General features: G+C 46.9%; 1 protein-coding gene across 1 annotated transcript; it reads left to right on the forward strand.

Annotated features, from left to right (window-relative positions):
• The first annotated feature begins 1,260 nt into the window (after window positions 1-1,260).
• LOC128724765 (protein ECT2) lies at window positions 1,261-20,736 on the forward strand. Its single transcript, XM_053818486.1, has 12 exons — window positions 1,261-1,490; window positions 7,477-7,612; window positions 10,144-10,250; window positions 10,379-10,628; window positions 13,012-14,541; window positions 17,994-18,125; window positions 18,245-18,607; window positions 18,705-19,101; window positions 19,163-19,323; window positions 19,414-19,947; window positions 20,057-20,206; window positions 20,579-20,736. Exons 1-12 carry the CDS (start codon window positions 1,261-1,263, stop codon window positions 20,714-20,716), a joined length of 4,128 nt encoding a protein of 1,375 aa, XP_053674461.1. The 3' UTR covers window positions 20,717-20,736.
• Window positions 20,737-20,827: the final 91 nt, after the last annotated feature.

Consider the following 20,827-nt stretch of genomic DNA (forward strand, 5'->3'; position numbering starts at 1 on the left):
TTACGTGACACGTTCGGTCGTTTACTTAAGTTTATTCCGCAGGGAGCAAATTAATTAATTGACTTGCATTAGAGTCACGTTGTGAGATAAAAGCTCCATGCGGTAGGTAATCGAAACAATATTGGGATGCATGTCAAATAAGCTGTTGCTGGTGTTACTTAATCGACGTTGGAGCAGCTGGTTTGTGCTTTGCATAAAAATCATTCCTTCCGAGAAAGCAGACGAATAGACATTATGATAATCGTCCCGCATTGGTGGGTGTGATAGGGTAATTTGACACCGAATCGATAACGCTTTAGCAGCATATAATCGATATTGCCTGTCTGAGCATACTTTCGGGAGAGTGTTGAAATTTCGAAAATTAAATTCGCGTGTAAGAGCCTCTGCGCGTTGGTTCCTCCTCAGTTGATGCAACGTGACGAACAACCGGAACAATCACGCTGAAGTCATAATAAGATAATTATAATTAATGAACGTGCGCAATTCCTTCCTTCAAGGGATGGAAGCCGAGGCTGGCCCGAGTGTTTCTTTTCGCCATTAAGAGCGAGTTTGGGAAGAGCTCCTTCGTTCAGCACAAGGATTGAAATATTACCTCCACCCCTGCTCAGTCGTCCGCGTTTCTAGGTCGGCTTCGCGCGACTATCAATCATTTATTGTGCCGTTTTTGATACACGCAAGCGCCCATCATCCTCCCCATCGTAGCCCTTTTTGCCAAAATACCGACGATGGCAACCGGAGCTGTGAGCCTCGGTGGTGACGCTGCGACTGTGATAAGATGTGATTTTACGCTAGTGTCACGGCTGCGGTTGACTTGAGGCTGCCCTGGGAAAATGTGCACGAAGGGACAACTTCTTCGCGGGTTGAGGTTGCGCCTAGATAAAGGGCAGCGGAAATGAGCAGCTTTAAGCTTCTGCGGCTCACCGAAACGATCGTAATTAATGAGGTATTTGGCAGTTGCTCGTTCACGCCCGCGTCATTTTTATGTATCTTTTCGTCATTCACCGAACGCCGCCAGCTGAGACACCGGGAAAATGTGACTGAGACGCAGTCAAAAGCCATGGCGTCACCGGCGAAAAGAAGTCGGACCTCTCCCCGGCCTGGGCTGATGGATGGAGAACTTTTCTCTTATCTGAAGCAGGGCTTTCGTGTCGTCGGCACCCATTAGCTGCCATTTTCACAATCGTTAACCGAACCCTTAGTAGCTCTTGCGCGAAACTCGCACTCATGCTCTGGTTTCTTTCGTTCTCTCCCAAAACAGCGATGTCGGTATCGACGTCACCATCGACACCGGAAATGACGAGGATCTGCCTGGTGGGACTGGTTGCGCAGGATGCGGCCACGGTGGCGGCCGCGCAAAGCCTCAAATTGCCGATCGTGACTTCCGACACCGGGGCCGAGTACATCGGTGCCGACGACAGCTGCAGCACGGTGTTCGTCCTGAACGACTTCGAGGGGCCGGTTTACGACGTGATCTACCAGGCGAAGCAAAGGTAAGGCACATGCGCGGGGTATCGATACGCAATCGGGCACATTAAGCGCGAAGGATCTTTAACGGGTTTATTAAAGCTTCCGTTTGGGTCGTATTTCTTAACTGTTATTGCCATCGCGCGACGAGTGGGGCGCCTGCAGGGTGTTTAGATTTCATCGGCGCATCGAAGGATGATGGCTTGACGGCGTTCGTTTCGCTGCAAACGTAGGGTGTCCCTTTCGCGGGACATGTTTTTAATTTATTTTATTATGATAGATATGTTTTATTTTTTTGATGTGCAGTAAATTACTTCTCTTGAAGGTGAATGGTGCTCAGAATGATAAGAATATACCCACCTTTGTGAGCAGCAATGATGAAGAGCACTTAATATCGGTTTTTTGAAGTACTTGTTGCATAACTTTAAAGTATTTATTGTAATTGATTTATTCTATTTGCACAAAAGCTTCTCTCATGTAAAGTAATTCAAATCGATTTTTGTTTGATAGCCTAAAATTCTAATTTATGTTGCAAAATGTCAGCCTTACAAACAATGATACCAGGTTAATTTGCATGACACAAATTCATTTTCACTTGCATAGGGTGTGAGTGAACTTTGATTTCCGCCTTATAAAGAAACTTTTCCGAATCGATTTGCTGGATGCTGGCAATTTGAGTACCTATCCATCCAGCGGGCTTTTCCGCCCACCAATGGATGTGAAGATTCAATTTGTCGAAAACGATAAAATCGGATTTTGTAACGGATTTTGACGTTATACCCCGACCTTCTAACTAGAGCCACGACCGGGCGCTTTACTCGGAACATCCCTAGGATCAAATTGAACTATGAAGGATCGGGCTCATTTTACTGCAGTCCCGATGTGCAATAAATATTTAGCGCGCTCGTGTGCCACAGGCAGTGGATATCCAGAGTAGGGAAACATGGTTGACGTCAGACCGGCGGATCCTTCAGGCCATCCGGGCGGGCACGATTAAAAGTAGACACTGATAGCGTTTCCCGTTTCAATTTGCCGGTGCGTTTGTTTTTGTCGCTCTTCTCGCGCGAAAACCCGTGACCATGCACCATCGGGCTGGGAAATATGAATATTAGACGCCTCCTCTGTGCATAGCAAATTGCGGAACATCATGTTCCAAAAAGCGATTGACAGAAGCCAAGCAAGTGACAGTTGCTGCGCTCCATCGTTCGGGCAGTGCTGGGCGGGTGCGAGCAGCCCGGGACCGGGATCGTTCTAAACTGAATTATCTAGTGAGCTTCCTCGCGGCTCTCGTTGGAGCTCTTCCACCAACAGCCCACGGAACGCGATCATAATCGTATCAGCGAAAATATGTCATGGAAGAGGCATTAGATTTTATGTAGCATGAAATCGTTCATAAAATAAGTAAAATGGGATGGGTTTGCAGCTACGGTGGATCGGTAGGGCATGGCAAGAGATGCGAGAAGCGAAGAGGAAATCCCGTGCTTGCGAGAAGAAAGGCTTGAGTGGGCGGAATTTATAGGGCGACATAAATGGGTACGCGCTCAATCGGGGGGAGGTGGCCATCAGTTCGTGGCTTCTTTCTTTATGTTTTGATGAATTCGAGCGAAATTTTATGAGCGAATAATGTTAATTCCGGGACAGTCCGTGGAGCACCAACCGGTTATGGGCGGCAATTTTGTTGTACGATCGTGCGATTCTGTGCCTGATGGCGTTTTGGCCGTGGCTTGGATAAACATTTGCAAATTTGTTTATCTGTATCGATCGCCGAACAGGGATGACCAGGGCAGGGTTGCTGATTAGCTGCGATGAGCGAATTGGATGCCATCCGGGTTCTGTGACCCATATTCGATACGGCACGGGTGGTGGAATATTCATTTATTTATGTGTTTATTTATTCGACACGCTTAGTCTTCGATTTTTCATTTGCTATGCTTATCGATGCTATGAAACGCATGTCATAAACAACACATAGTGCTGCGTTTTTTGACATTCGTGGATAATGTTTTAGATTTGACGAATGATAAGTAATCATTTTTGATAGGAAAATGGTTCAAAATGTTTTATGTTTTATAAGTACTCTTTTCATTCAATTTGGTAACCGTATTGGTATCAATGTGTTAAAACTATTCCAAAGCTAAACGATATATCTATAGTGCTTCCTACTTACGTGCGTACATGAATCAGGTTGCACGCAGAAAAGCACAGCCGGGAGAAAGTTTAGAGCTGTTCGGGGGGAGTAACTACGCATCATCAAAAGAGAGTTAGTTCATGTCGTTAGAGTTTGTGGTTTTCGATATTCAAAAGCTAAAAACAAAAAGAGCATTCCAGCGGGGGCATCCTGGGGTGGATGGTTCTGTGGCAAAATACGCTGCTTGTGTGTGCGCGCCGGTGGCATCATTATGATACTCACGTCACCAATAAAAGCTATAAAATAACAATATCAATTTCTGCTAACCCCTGCACTCGCGCGAACTTTGCCATGCGAAATCGATGATACTTATTGCGGGGGGCATGGTACGGCCATAAACGTTAACCAAATCCAGCCAGGCACGGTTTCGCGCGAACCACTTGCCCGGCCACAGCCGTTCGTTTCGTCGGGAAAAGCTTCTGTCGAATGGCTTCGATCGCTCCTCGAGGCCACCGAGGATGGGCGATGGTGGTGGTTAGTACAGTTGGCACTGCTCGAAGTAGTGTAGTATATTTCCCCGGTTTGTGGTGTGGGATGTACTTCTCGTGCGCCTGCAAAGTTCGCGCATTTGGCAGAAACAGTTTTGTACAGATAAACAATTAACTTTATAGTTTGCCATAAATGACAACCGTGCAGTGTGCAGTGCGGTTTTCCACAAGTCGGTGTCGCTTCCTGGCAAGTGTCTCGCAGTCGCCAATCATCGGCACCGGTTCTGCTTTCGGTGTGTTGCGTAAGGTTACCAAGGGACGGCACTGAGGCTGTAGAGTAATTCGTTGTCCTATCCCAGGGCCCTTTATTCTGGCCATCAATTTTGTAGTGCGGAAAATCCGCAACCTTTTGTGCGACAACCGTTGCTCTCCTAATCGGATTGGATGATACAATTTGTTCTTCCGCCTGTCCCGGGGGAAAATCGTGAAAAGGCCATCTTTTAAAGCACTCTCAGGACGTCCGCTGTCGGGGCAATTATCCAAGTTTCTATCCGCACGGCAGCATCAGCACCCGAACATCTACCTCAAACCGCACTTCTTTCTGTCGATGCTTTGCGAAGTACCTCGAATGCTTTATTGTTTCGGCGAAACGAGCAAACGTCTCGGCCGGGGGGCAGAACCTGCTGCGGAGTCAAGCACCACTGCTGACGTTTCTAAATGAGCCGTCAAGACTTCATCAAGAACCGCAGAGCGTAGGTGCGGTTTTTGGCGAACCGGGAACCATAAAGGCAAGAGGATCGAGCGTAGTTTTTAAAGCTTTCCACGTTCCTAGGTTGAAGAGGCCATCGCTCGTTTAGCTACTCCGGCGGGACGTATGGAGGACCGCAAACCGCAGGCATTTGCTACTCCTGCGAGAACTAGCGCTATCGATTGAGGCCGGTAGAAGTTGTTGGGTGCTCTTTTTCTCGACGGGAATACCGCCGATAGAAAGGACGATTTAGTTTGTTTATTTTTGAAAGAAATGCACTTTAAGGTGCGGCTCTATCGAAGCCGTTTATCAACCTCGCTGGGCTGCCATCGATTCCCTGAAGGGACCGATTAAGGCGTTTAAGTGAGCAGTACTAAAGCTTAAATTCCCCGTTCGGCTTTTTCGACGAGGAGCTAGACCTGCTAGAGCGATTGACCACTTGATAACATCGCCGACCCCTATGGAAGTGTGGTGCTGAGTTTTCCGATATCAAAGAAGACCGTTCAACATATGGTATGCTATGTGTGTGCATAGATGCGATCCAACTTCAACCACCACTTCATCTGCCGAGGGTTGGGAAGACTCCTGACCCACTGGTGCACTGCCATTATCGTCTTTTTTATAAGCTTTACTATTAAAATCGAAAAAAGATCAAGATACTGTCAGGTTTTGGTGTCGTTTCAACTTCCCACAGGTATACAAACGTGGAAGCTTAGGTAGGACGGCTTGTTGAACGTTGCAGGTTACTTTTTATGCTTCGGTTTATTCCTTATTTAAACAAAAGAAGCAAGATAGTTCACCGTTTTTCCGATGAATCGATTCATTAGAAAGGTTTGTCGATTTTTTTCCCCTATCTCCTTGTTCCGTATCAAGATGAAGGCAGAAAAAAAAAGAGAAATGTAAAAGAAACAATTTTCCAACCCATTTTCCTGCGATTCTTCCGGTTCCGCTCGATGTGCCTTTAGGTCGCTTCCTTCCTTCCGTCGTTCCGACATCTCAAGCTCCCCCATCGGGTTTCCTGCTAGCACAACCGCAGCAGGAGAGCTTTCGTTCACATTTTCTTGGGCCCGTCAGATACCACCCGCGTTGCTCGGAATGCCCCCAAGCGTTGGTGCAAGAATTGTGAAAATGTGCTGAGTGAAATCCACGACAATGAAGCGATAGTTTGCTATCCTGGCCCCACTCCATTCAGCTCTCTGGCTGTCCGATCCGATGGTGAAGAGACTGATGATGCGCTGGTGAATCATCATAGTTTTTTAATTATCCTCCTGTTGGCGAAGCAGTTGATTTGTCTGTTTCTGGGTGTGTTTGTCGGTGTGGCGGGTGGGTGTGTATACTTTTTTATTTTGCGATGTTTTTCCAATCTTTTATTTCAATGCCACCACAAGAAAGTTGTCGGTCGGTTACCCACCACAGCTCATTAGTGCCTTTGGTTCAGGATGGCGGTGGAGACGCAGGATGAAAATTCTACTTGTTCTGCTTGGGTTGAAAAAAAAAGCAGAGCTGGAACACGACGGCACGGCTCGGGGCACATTGCGAGTGCGATGGCGAAGAAGACAAACTAGTTTTGAGAAAGTGATAGCAAAGCATCGTATAATGAGTAATCCTTGTGGGGGAACGCTGATGAGAAAGCGCACCATTCCCTGCTTTCCACAGGTTGTTCTGTGGAATTGAAATTTCATGCAACCCTCAATGGCATTCTCGGAAAGTTTTGCCGAATGCTGAGTATTTTTCCTCGCACCCGCTCGGTTGCATAGTGTAGTGTAGTACCTGTTGTGTGTAGTTTTTCTCCCTGATTAATTATCCTTCTCCAAACCGACATCTCGCTCCTGTCCCGGTGGTACTCAGCGGTGGCGAGGGCTCCTGTTTACAAATGATTTCCTTTCCGCTACTGGCGCAAAAAGGTAACAAGCCACCATTGCCGTCGCCTGCAGCTTAAGACAATGATGCCTGGATGGAGAGTTTTTTTTTTACTCTTGGTCTTTTTGTTCCCTCGTCCGCAAGACGCTCGGATCGTTTGCTCTATATCGGTTTGCCCGCAAGGAAAGTCGTTCCGCAATCCCCTTTCCGGTTGAAAACGGACGTTGTTTGCAGAGGTTGGCCGAAACGGGAAAAAGGATTCAGGCTGCTCTGACCGTGCTGCTTTGCGTTGCCGCTGTACGCTGAACGGGAATTCTACGAGCGCCTGAACGAGTGAAATGGCCTTGGGCATGAGCACAAACTGTGGAAAAGCAGGATGGAAAATAGTACAAAAAAAACACACACACAAAGACAAACCTCAAGGATCGAGAGAACGAAAAAGTTGTACTAATATTTGATTTTAATGAAGATGCTTGTGCTGAAAAGTTTGCCGCAATTTAAAGGGAGGGAGGTTTTCCTTGGCGTTTCGAGGGCCAACGGAGGCAGCGTTTGAACTTCGTGGAGCGAAGTTGCCCTGATTTCAAAGCGGGTCATTCGGCGAAATTCGATAAATGGTGTCAGATGCAAGAAATAGTTGCGAAACTTGCCTTGCAGTTGCTCGAACCGTCCTTCGAGCTGCTGCCTCGAGGTGCGGGATTGTTGAAAATTTGAACAGAGCTGGTTGACGTGTGAATTAATTTATGTATGTATGTGTGTTTTTTTTTCTTGCTCCTCGCTTTTCATTTCAGAATACTCGGACCACCGGCCTTACAGCAGGCTGTAAGATTCAGTGAGGGCTTAGTTTGGAACAATCGTCCCATCTACAACTACTGCATGCGTGGCGTTATAACCTGCTTCACTGGTATTCGGAAAAAGGACGAACTGGTAAGTGTGCCGATCCCAATCCATGGGTTCTTTTTTTCTCTTTCGCGAAATAGCAAACGTTCCAGCAGATCATCATCGTTCCATCGTTGGGTGGCATCCCAAATTCAGCCGGAAACGGGCAGCAAATCAGTAATAGAAGGTTTCATTAGTTTGCGTAGAGTTTGATTAGCTCGTTTGTGCTAAAACCGCCCCTGAGGGAGGAAAGAATAGGCGAACGAAAGGGTCCAGGCACAAGCTAGGGCGCAATCGTCACTGGCTGCCAGTTTTCCACCACACGAACGAGATTCCTAGGGCAGGCATCCAAAAGGAACAGTAGCAATTACCCTTTCATTATTAAATTTAGCCCGTGCCGCACCGGCTTTGTTAGTTTAGCTCTTTTCTTTTCGTTCTGCTGAACCTGTGCAAACTTCGCAACGTTGCCGGCAGGACGTAACAATGGAAGACGGTTGGCACTACTGTACCGTTGGGCTACCGGTTACAGATCACCAACCCTGTATCCCTGTCTCGGACCAAGATGGCGAACACCGAATCCCATCCCCGTCGGTGCTTTCTCCATCATTCGTTGGGCTTGGGATGGCACCGGGCTTCTAGAGGGGAAACAATTTTGCATAATTTCCTTTATTCATCGTTTGCCGAGAAATCGTCGGCAAATGCGTACGGGCTTTCGTCGGTTCTGGAATATCCGAGGGTCGTTCTTCTTCTGCAGCTTTCCCTCAAGTGGACAGATCTGGAGCGGAACACGGCGTTGTCCGTTGGGCTATCCCAAACCGCCGACGGAGGCGATGGCGGCGAATTGATTCCTGCTGCGATTATTAATCAGTTGCCCAGAGTTCGACTGCGAAAACGTGACTTTCCCGTTGCCGGACGGACTGACTGACCGAACGGACGGGTTCCGGGATGGGTCTGCTAACCATTGCTGCTGATTTCACTCGACCCACGGACAGAATGGGTCGATGAAGACGTCATTAGTGAAATTGATTATGAAGCCCCCACCGTGCGCGCGTCAACCATCCAACCTTGACAGGAGACAGCCTAAAGCGCAGCGATTGTCATTACACGAAGTCGAGGAGCCATCCTCCATTGGTCGTCCTTGTCCCGCTGTGCACTTGTCTCCCGTTGCAAGGTGTTACGAGGTTACGAAATTGCTGGCTTCCGCTAAACCTTCTGTAATGGCGGGAGTCTCTCACCCACTCTCAGGCTCGGTGAAACGGTGTTTCAGAAGGATGTTTCACTGGTGGCTGCCTCGAGAAATCTCGTACCTGCAGGTGCAAAGGCGGCTAGGACGATGGACGAGATATGGACGATTTCAGTGATTTCCCAGGTCACGTGTTACTGGCGATGACCTTATTATTATCCTTGCTTGTTTCTTACTGCCAAAGAGACATAACAAGCTGGTACGGAACGGCGTGAGGGCATGATTGTGTGTCTTCTAAATCTGTCTCAACCACGCCACGTGTTCTCACGGTGTCTGAAGATTTGTACAAAGTTTATCGTAAAAACATAAAAATTCTATCGATTTATCTTTTCGCTCATTGGCAACTGGCGATTGTGTAGGCGGTTCTTAAAATCACGCTGCTTCGTTGCAGGACGCTGGTGATGACCGTCGACATGTTGCATGTGCTTAAGTTAGCGCAACTTGTGTATGCTTAATTGCTGCTAATTGCTACCCAGCTGCATGGTGCACAGTCGGTGCTCAGAATGTGTTTAATTTATTCGAATATATGCGGTGTCTGCATGGTGCAAATTTACAGCATCAGAATCCAGGTGGCTTCGACACGGGAAATCACTTGCATTCCATTGCGAGCATATCTCGTGCCATGCTTACGTTGCGTGTAGTTGTGCCATCGATTGCTTGTGGTCCGGTCTCTCGTACGGCTAGGACTTTTTGCACTAAAAAAAGCAAAGAGAGAGAGAGAGAGAACGTAAACGAGAGAGCCGGTATATTAAATGAAGTAATATGTTCTGCCCCGCTGCTTTTGGGATTACGTAAAATTGGCAGTGGAGGTAATCGTCCGATACCTGCGCTGAATACGTAATACTGGCCGCAGCAGATGTAATGAGAATATGTAAAAGAATCCGGCACAACACGTCCAGCAATGCGGTTGCGAACCGTCGATAAGATTTCGACGTTTGTACTGCTAGCTCGTTTGTGGTGCGTTTGCCATGGACCTGGTCCACTGAGGCAACGGTTGAGGTTCAATCTTGTACCCATTAGTTTTTGCCCCGCAGTAGCTGGGTGTCGGAGAATGTACGATGGCGTGTATGTGTGGTGGAAATGGCATCAGGTTTGAAATATATATGGACAAATTATGCTTATTAGCAAATCTCGGACGACCTGGCGCGTTTTAGCATATTACGGGTTTGGCAGCGGACACACGAACGCCTGTCGAAGGCGGAAAAATGGCACTATGACCCGTGTAACATGCCATCGACAATCAGCGGGATGGCAAAATGTCTTCTTCCGTTCTAGCCTGGCAAAGATATGATCCGACCTTAATTAGGAATTGTAATACTTGTCTTTTTATTTGCAGACACATCTGGTGCACTTGATTCATTCGATGGGTGGTTCGATTCGCAAAGAAATGAACACGAAGGTCACACATCTTATTTGCAACTCCAGCGGAGGTGAAAAATATCGGTAAGTAATCACAGTAAAGCGTACCGCGTCTCGACTGTGCATATGTGGGCGCTTAAAGCGCTCGTGGAAAACGTCCTGCAAGCAACCACAATTGTGTTCACATGAACCGGTCAATTTTACGTTCACAGTTACGCCATGACGTTCCGGTTGGCGATAATTCGCCCGAATTGGGTACAGGAAGCGTGGAAAAACCGGCACGATCCAAGCTTCAGCGCCACCTCGGAACCATTCACCAAGCTGCACCGCCTGAAGGCGTTCGAAGGCCAAAAGGTGTGCTTTTTCGGCTTTCCGGAGGAGGAGCAGCAGCACATGATCGACGTGCTGAAGACGAACGGAGGCATTCCGACGGATCTGGAGGATCCCGAATGTTCGCACGTGGTAAGTACTTTGCGTCCTGGGCTTTAAGCGCTCCACCAGCACTCACTCTCTTCCACTGTATGGGCTGTTGGGGTAGAGGATGCAACAGCAACATAGAAGCTGGCCTCTCTCAAGCTATCTCTCTATATTTTTTTTCACTGTTGCGTGCGTGATGCGTTGTAAGGGTTAACGTGGATTGCTACTGTGTTTGGTCCTTTTTTTGTGTGTGTGTAATCGTTTCCTTTTCCGCTGTGCACATACGCTGATTACTTGGTTGTGTGTAAATCGTAATTAAAATTAACAAACGGTTGGACTAAAACGAGCAGGAGAAAAACAAAACATAAAAACGTACGGATCGGAGACACGCATGTTCGCATTGTTTGCATCACAAATGATCGGCACAGGATTGAGTGAGCGTTGTTGAGAGGGGCATCATCACAATTATCAATTGCTTGTCCACTGATAAAAGCGCGTTTATCAAGGTTAAAGTTTAAAAAAAAAATAACACTCCAAACAACGCCAGACATTCCATCATTTGCATCCCTTCGTCGGGACTCTTCCATCATCGGTGTAGTTTTAATTCACGATTGCGCTCCACTGGCATCGGCATTATGTAATTCGCATACAATACGCTACAAATAGGGCCGACCACTAACATGCCCTTCGGAACAGGAAGAGCAGATCATCGCCACACCACATCCATCACCAAACTAACAAAACGGTTCCCGCGACGGGAGCGTTACGATGAAAAATCAATCTCCTCCTACGCGGTGCGGTTTGTTGCTGGACATCCCGCTGTCGGGGTGGGATCACGTAAATCATCGCCCCATTGTGCGCGTTTGTTACCCACTCACACACAAACTGGTGAGCTTTCTCGCTCGACGAGGATTTCCGTTGGCGGGAAATTCATCCGCGCCCGATCGAAGGATGCACAATTGACTCCTTTTCCTGTGTCCCGCTGTGGCCCGCGCGTGTGAGCTGGTGGCTTTAGCGAATACACTAGCAATAAGTAGTGTTGCGCATCGCTAATGCGCTTTTAATCGAGTGTGTAATAGGAGCTTATGACATTATCATTACTTCCCTGCCCTATCCATCTCCCTCAGTCCATCTCTCTCTATCTCTCTCTCACTCCCCTGATATCACCTCATCCTACCAAACACCATCGATCCGATAATCTCTGACGTTAGTTGTTCGGTGTTCAATCGGAAGCTGCCCTGCTAGAGGTATTACAAATGTTACTGAACGGGTACCAGCAAGCGCTGCCGCTGGGTTTCAATTATATTGTTTCAATTATTCAGCCAGCCTCTCCACCTGGCGCACGTGGCTGGTTCGATAGGTGCAAGGCAGGATCACGCCCGGTCCCTGGCGCCTGGGTTTAATTTATTCGCAGTAACTTTTCAAATCGTCCCGATTGATTTTCATTTATGCACCATGCGCACACCACCCCCATGGTAATGGGCGGGAAAATTTATGGCCGTTCCGAGCGGTCTTCCCCGCGTGATTTGATATATGATACCGGGCTTTACAATTTATTCAAAATGTAATTAATGGACACGCTGGCAGAGTGTGCTCTCGCACTTTGGTTCCTTTTCACCCCGTTCCCGTTCATTATGCTTACACTCGAGCACCCGTGGTGGGCCGTTGTTTGAGCGTGTGGCTCCCTGTCCGCTTACAAGTGCGGATATGCGCGCGTCCATTATGGTTCGATCGAGTATCGCTTCATCCCACGATTATGCCCGGTCCCGCGGTTCGGTTCTAACCCATCCGCACATCCTCGGAACGGAGATTTTGAAAAGCTTTAATTGATTAATTGTTACCATCCTCGCTGCGATGGTATCGCAACCGTGGTGGGGAGCAGCTTGTACAGAGACCGGAGGATGGCCGGCTCTACTTTCCTTTCACGCGTTTCCTGCGGTTGTTTGCCGATGGCGGGAGATCCGAGCCGGTGATGGTGTGGCGCAACGGGTTGTGGTCGCTGCGTGGAAATTGTGGTCGCTTCGGAAGCGCCCGCGGATGCCGGGTGATGATTTGTGGCGTGTCCATCAGCGGAAATGGTTAAATAATTGATCGTAAATCAGACATCGCCAAAGGATACCGGCAAATGGGTTCCGATGTATGCGCGACAGCCAGCCAGCGGGAGAGAAGAACACCGGACGTTTCCGCCGACGTTTATGGATTGCAAACTAATTGCAAGATTGGCCGCGATTGGCGGATGGCTTTGAGAGATTGAGTGTTTGCTAGTGAAGAAAGCCAGTGATTGGAAGAGCCCGCAGAATCTCGTCCTACGTTCCAATGTTTTTTTTAGTTTACATTTTTTGTTTCGATCGAAATCAATCAATCTCCTCCCAATTCGTTCTAAATTGCATGCAAGTGAACCCCACCGACAATTAACTAATTTTTGCAGGTCATGCCTAACACGGGGGCACATTTTGCCGATGCCTCCATGCCCGTCGAAAATGTGTCACCAAGAGAGCTAACGCCGCCATCTTCACCGGCGGTTGACTCGCACGAGAACGAAGAGAATAGTGATGGTGGTGTGAACGATCCACGCTCCGATCAGCTGCAGGATAAAAGCGGAAGGCACACCCCCGTGGAACGGGAAGTGAACGCCGGAATCAATGCTATCCTTCCGGCTCTACCGGAGGAGAACGAATCATCGGAAGCCGTGGCCGAAGATGCTGCAGGAAGCGTTGCCGATATGCGAGCACAGCACAATGGCGGTGTTCACATGCTGAGTATCGCGGAAAATGACAACAATCATAACCAGCACGCGGAACGAACCTCGCGCCTTACGACATTTTCCCCACCGATGCCTTTCATTGACGAGACCACCGAACGGGAGGACCCATCTTCTGGGACTCCGGTAGTGCCAAGTCCCGCACCAAAGCAGGACGGCGTCGTGTTAACTTCGAGCGAGGCGAATGAATTCCTCGATCCGAACAATCTTTCTCCGATTTTGAAGTCCGAACGCGGTGGAATGGTCGATGAATCATTCCGTAAAATTGACGAAGAGAACGGAGACGAAGATGAAGATGACGATATGGATGACTATGTCATCGCCACTCGGGAAGCGTACAAGCGGAAGCGCCCGGAGGATAGCTTTGACGATCCATCCTTGCTGTCGGTGGACATTTCCATTGCCTCGAGCGTCGCGTACGCCGGGTCTGTTGTTGGCGGATCGGCCAAGAAACCCAAGCTAACTCGCACGGGATCCATTACGCGCGGCATAAGGCGTAGCATGAGCTTCGCCGCCATCAAAACCCCAATCAAGAGCATGCTACGATCCCGCCGAAACTCGGTTGATCCGAATGGTTCCAGTGCGTCGATCGCTACGATCGAGACGACATTCAACGAATCGATTAAGAAACCGGTGAAGGAAAAGCTCCGCAGCATCCGAGACAAGATCACCAAGAGCACAAAGAAGGACACACCGAAATCGATCAAGAGCAAGGGCCTGATAACGCCGGCCAACCTGGACAGTCTGAAGAAGGTGTGCAACTTCAAGTCGACTGACAAAGTGGTGATACCCAATGGTGGCGCAGGGTTGCACACACCGGAACCCTCGAGGATGGCAGACAGAAGTGAGGTAGATTTTAAGACTCCCGTCGCGCCTGTTGCGGCTTTCGTTGGGTCGAATGGATCGGCGACTAAGATAATCACACGCAGTCGGGGAAAACTAGGCTCTAGCGTGCTGGCAAAGTCCATGGCATTGCATCAACGCCACTCGATTGCATCATTCGAAGATGAAGCAGCCGATATTCGTCCGACCGCTGATGCGAATAGTACGATTCCATGCTCTAGTGACGATATTCTGACGGTAGATAAAAATACGCAGCAAAACCAAGCCGCTTTGGCCAACCTCGTGGTTTCTTCGATGACCATCAACGACGGTGAGAACGTCCCCGTCGCGTCAGAGGACGTCGAAATGATGCCGGTATTTATAGAAACATCATCATCATCATCATTCTTCCCTTCCTTGGTTTTGAATTCCCAACTTTTCCTCCCAACTCCCCTGCAATGCGAATCACGTGTCTCGAAGGATACGTTTTGAGTGGCAAAGCTACCGATGCTGGTGGGACTGGTCGCGGGTCCTGTCGCATTAAGCTTTTACGCACGTGGATATTCGATAGGTTTTGATTTGTTGTGGATGATGAACGCGTTAAAATCATTTTAAACCATTAAAGAGGATGTGTTGTGGAACAATAGCGAACGAACGACGCTTTCGATGGATCGAAAGTTCAGGGGGAAGAAAACATAAGATCATTGTGTAAAGTGGGGCAGTGGGTTTGTCTAAGGCAATCGATCGAATTAATTGAAAGGAATAAGTAGTAAGCCCCGCTAATTGCTTTGTCGACGTTGTTGAACAGATCCAATTACGAGGTTGTAGGGTTTGAATGTAATTTCAACAACGGACGGTAAGGTTGTTTGATTGTCTGTACGTTCGCGATGGGATTGCAATTCGGACGAGCCAGCCAAACCGACGCTCATGAACTCTCTCAGTGGCCATAAATGAGCGGAACATAGCCAGAGGCAATCACTTAATCTGGATTATCCGGACGTTTTTCCATCCCCGGCAGCAGCTTGACGAGGGTGCTGTTTTCTGTGTCTTTTTTTTTAATTGTTCACTACTTGAGAGTCTCTCCCGTTCCCATGTTTAATTTCATTTTGACCAACTGGACTGTGATCGCAGTAATCACCAAGCCCTCAAAGCGTGCTCGTTTTATAACGCATCATTTTGAAGATGCTTAAAGCTGAGCGTTGTGAGCTCTTATGGGCTTAATCTGTCAAAGTCAAAGTACATTTACACCTTATGTCACTTTTCGACGGTTTGGCCAACGATGATGACGTTGTAGTGCAAAGCTTAATATATTTTAAGGATTATAAAGCATACATGTTAGCATATATGTAACAAGGTAGAAAAATGTCGGTTATTAGATATTGTGAGGTTAATTTTTATTGAGCATCAATTTCGATTGGATATTGCATTTTGGTCCTTCCGAATTTAATTTTCATATTGTTCGTTCTACTGGCTTAGTCTGGTGATAAAATTTGTGCTACGTGTGCTGAAAACAGCCAAACAAACGCGTGGAGGAATGTGGTGGTGGATGGGTGATGTTTACTTTTCATTCCTTTTTGGCAATGTGATATTTTTTGCATTTGATCGATAGAAAAAAATCAAGCCCCTCGACATACAATACGCTCACTCAAAAGAAACTCGAAATATGTATGCCCCTTGATCGTTATTCATCATTGTATTTATGTTTTTCCTTAATTTCTCACATCCACGCCGGTGGGGGCGTCATCTCTCCGATTTCCTATTTTTCCTTCCTGCTCTTTTTACTATAAATGTTATTGTCTGCCACCTCCTCATCATCAATCTCGACAGCGCATCCGGGTTGCTGGTTCCACCCGGGCCCAATCAAAATGGGCTTTCTGATTCGCACGCGGACAAGAGAATTTTATTTGTGCAATTTAACTACTGCCCTGCACAAAAAATGGAACCAAATGCATTGCACGGGGACACAAAATATGCAGCGACAAAACAATAAGCTGCTGCTGCCTGCAGGAAGGTGTGAAAAAGAGGGAAACGAAGCATGATTTGTGTGTTCCGGAAAAGTCCTTTTCACGCGTCTCCGTATATTTACACAATAAACCATCCTCCGTTACCGCTCGGAAAGTGCAAAAAATAACTAGTGGAAAAAAACGGCATTCAGTTTTTGGTGGCTACGTTTGTTGTTTTTGAGCAGATTAAATTTAACCAAAAGTGCATTATTTTCATTTCATTCAAGCGTTTTTGTATTTTCATCGTCGTATTGCGGCGTTTGCTTGAACAGGACGCGTTGTGTGTACGGGTTACACATTTTTTTCCGTTACAAATCAATTAAAAAACTCAAAATCCATTTCAATAAAAAGCTAATACATTAAATATTAGGCTTGTATTACAAAAAGTATTGATATTTTTTTTTGCATTTTTTCACTATACAAAGTATGGTAAAAGGCATCCGCTCTTTAGAAGCCATGAATATTATTGTAGGTAATGAAAATTGGTTTAAATTCAAATGAATTGATTTGAATTGAAAATAATTTCTATCGCGCACGGCAAGAGCAAACCGGTGATAGGCTTTATGATTGAGGTTCGAGTGAAATTTATTATTTTTTACTGCTGCGCTTAAAACGGGTGCTCTTCTTTTTCGTAGTGCGCAGTGTCCATTCGCTTGCTTGCTTCAAAATCAGGTTGCATGTTTTTTTGGGGTTAACATCCAATTGAATCATCCTTGCGAAAAGCTCATAAATCATTCTAACGGAGTAGCAGCACTATGAAGGGAATGATTGCGTTATCGATTTTCACCTGTTGAAAAGTGTACAGCTTTTTAAGGGAGGAGCTTTTTTTTAAGTCCCCCCTCATGTGGAGACTTCATCGAATGTTGTTTCCGGGCGGCTCCGGCAATATGCGATGCCGGCTTAAAAACACGCGTCACGTACATCGACAGCCATACTCCGACACCTTGTCGGTTTATTTTAACACCTCACATTTGCAGCTTCAGCCCGGTGATATGCGCGATGATTTCTGACCTGCGGTGATGGCGGACGTTTTTTGATTTTTAATTTATGCTCATTGCATTTTTATGCCCCTTTAAATGGTTTCGCTTGCCGGTGGCGGCCGCGAAACAAGTAAACCCGAATTTCTTTACGGGTATTGGGGGGCGCAGGATCGAATTTCGCAATCACTTATCCCGGAATTCATTCGCTAAATCGACAGCAGCAGTTTGCCATCGGAAAAAGGGTTGGATGCGCGTCGGATATTTTGGCCCATTTTTTACGTAGGCAGCCAAAATTGGGACATATTTTTGGTTCTTTCATGTTTCATTCGTTGCGTCCATCCATCATTCATTAATCCATTCGGGTAATGTTTTATTCCCGTCCGATGAATGGCACTTGAAGCCCACTTGCCTCGTCTGCCCCGCAGGGGACTATCGAGAAATTTGCATTTTTGCTTACTGTAAAATGATTCTGATTTTTATGGCAATTGAAGGGATTTTCATCAAGGGATTTACGGACCCTGAATTTTATTCGCTGAATTCGCATTAAATATCATCAACCACAACAAATCTTAATCCTATTACAGCACTATTTCCGGTGCAAGAAAGCTAACGCATTCCGGTAGAGTATGTTCAACTGTTGCCACTAACACGTATAACGATTAACACTTTTGGATCGTTTTTTTTTCTTGTTTTTTGTCACTAACTTCTAGCTTGAATAATATTCTTCTAAACTCTCTAGTAGAAACACCCTTTATTCGCTTTACCTGTGTTTTTTATTTCAATAATGCCACAGTACGCTAATTATCGCAATGGCGCATATTTTTTCCAATCTCTTAAAATACAGGTCGTTGATGAACATGTCGTTCAATCGAAACCGGAAACGAAAAACAAAAACACTCATATCGTTAAGGCAGACTGGTTCTGGTACACGATCCAAGCAGGCTATGCGAACGAGATCGACTATCTATTTGCAGACGTAAGTTTCGTTTTCATGGCAACGAAAATCTACCGACGTGTTGCTGTAACCGGCGAAACGTCGAACCTCCGCTTGCTTTGATTGTGTATTAAATCGGTTTGTGTTGCTTTTTCCTGCAGTACTTAGAAAGCATAGCGCACACCCCGGTCGTGGATCGACGGGATTCACTGCCGGTGAGTTTCAACAAGCGCAAACGGAAACGCCTGTCTCAGCGTACGCCAGCGGAAGGTGGCACGCCTCTGGGTGTGGGCAAACGAAGATCGTCCGTTTCTGACGCTGGGTTACTGTCGGTGTCGGGCAGCTTCCTTGACTGTACGACGAGCCCGGACAAGCATGAGGCTAGCAAGAAAAACATAATCACCGAAACCGCCGAAGCCTCCATTGAGCAACCCGCAAAAACGCAATCGATGAGGCACAATCACTTCATGGACTTCTTCCACACAGAATCGAACTACGTCGGTATCCTCGACACCATCGTAAAGGTAAAGTGAAAACAAAAAAAAAAACTCATCGCCTATCGAAAGGGTTTGTCGAGCTTTAGGAATTGTGTTTGCTTTGGATTCCATTTTTTCTACGCAGCTGTTCAAAGAGCCCCTCGAGGAGATGGTCGAGAATGAGAACCCGTTGCTGAACAAATCCGAGCTCAGATCAATCTTTGGCAATTTCCTTCCGATACACGACGTCCACAAGCGCATGCTGGATCGGTTGAGGGCTATACATGGCAACTGGTCGGAGGATGTGCTGATCGGGCAGATAGTGCTGGACCACAGGGACGATCTGCTGAAGGCGTACCCGCCTTACGTGAATTTCTTCGAGCAGATGAAGGAAACGTTGGTGCAGTGTGACGCGAATAATCCGCGGTTTCATGCATTCCTCAAAATTAATCAGGCGAAACCGGAATGTGGGCGGCAATCGTTGCAGGATTTAATGATCCGTCCAGTGCAGCGGTTGCCAAGTATTAGTTTGCTTCTGAATGGTATGGTAAACTGACGAAGGTTTCAAGAGCCAATGTGCTTTAACATTTTTTCTTTACGTAGATATATTGAAGTACACCGCTAAAACGAATCCTGACAGCAAAAAGCTCGATGAAGCGCTAAAAGCAATCAAAGAGGTGATGACGTACATCAACGAAGGCAAGCGTAAAACTGAGGGACAGATGGCAATGTTTGATATCTTCAATGACATCGACAACTGTCCGGTAAGTTTGCATGAATGAAGCACGCGATACTAACATTAGTGGTCAGAAAATCATTCCTGTATGTTATTTTTCCTGCCTCTTTAATCCCAGCCGGATCTGGTTTCCTCGCATCGAAGCTTTGTGTCGCGGTGCGAAGTGACCGAACTCTCGGACAATCTCAGTGGAAGAGGTGATCCTTTGGTGCTGTTTCTTTTCACCGATTCGCTCGAAGTGTGCAAAAAGCGCTCGCGAGTGTTTAACAACGTCAAATCGCCCAACACCAACAGCTTGAACCATACGCGGTCCTCGTGCGCCACGACGAAACCATACAAGCACGTAAAACTCATGCCCCTGAGCACGATCCGTGTGGTGATCAACATCAAGGATAGTCCGCGTGCGTTCATGCTAGATTGCCGCGAACTGTCAAAGGATCGCCAGTATTCGTTCAACATCGCGGATGAGGAGCAGGATAAGCTTATCTATCTGAAGAGTCTTTCGAAGCAGATGGCAGAGAATGCGTGCCGGACGGATGTGGGACACTTCCTGATCAGCAGTACCTCGGAGGAAGTCGACATCGACGTCAGCGATATTAACGTCGGAACGCTTTCTAAAGCGTTCAAGTTCGCCTCCAAAACGCGCATCAGGGTGAGTAGGGTTGGATGGGAATTGGATGGAGTGATAATTGAATGAGAGGAAAATCGTAATTTAAAATTTATTTCTTTTCGTTTCGCATACGCGTGTCTCTTCACCCCAGGTTGGCCGGGCGTTTTCGTTCAACAAAACCCCTTCGAAGCTGAAGCGTGCCGTTTCCACGATTATGCCATCCCCGTTCGGTAGCACACAATCGCTAACACCCGCTTCCCAGCTGGCGCAAATGAAATTGGCAAGCTGTACGAACATAAATGTAATGTTGCACACCACCTGAAACAAAGTTTGCACTAGTAACACTACGTTGCTTGCCCAGCACGTACGTTTACACAATGCTCACTCGCAGAGGAAATAATTGTGTGCATTCCACGTACAATATTTCCTTGTTCGCTCGTGAACATTGTGCGGTAGGGGAGAGGATTTTTGTTGTCGCAACATAATGAACTTTTTGACTCAATTTTGGACATCGAAAAGATAAAACGAATTGATTGCTGATAGTTAACTCATTAGAAGATGCACCTTCTAGAGGTTTATAAAGCAAATGACATATAAAAATCCTCATATTACAACGCTTATGTCGTTGTTATTACTCTTTAAACATTATTCTTTTTATGTTTTATTCCCACAGGAGGTTGGTGACGATGCAGCAGAATCGAACGGTTCCTCGCCGTCCTCATCGAAGGTTTTGATAGCGCCAATGTCCGTTCAGCCGACGCGCAAAAATAAAAACCCCCCAATATCGATCGGCGCTCTTCGGCCGCTATAGAGTTCGGGTGGGGGGTTGGTTGAAGTTAGGTATTCACGGTAGGGGTTTGGTGACCCTGCTCAGAGCATCTGCAATGGGAGCTTTCCATTCAAACGTTTCAGGACGAAAGAG

Source organism: Anopheles nili, chromosome 3 (assembly GCF_943737925.1).
Source record: "Anopheles nili chromosome 3, idAnoNiliSN_F5_01, whole genome shotgun sequence".
Classification (NCBI taxonomy): Eukaryota; Metazoa; Arthropoda; class Insecta; order Diptera; family Culicidae; genus Anopheles; species Anopheles nili.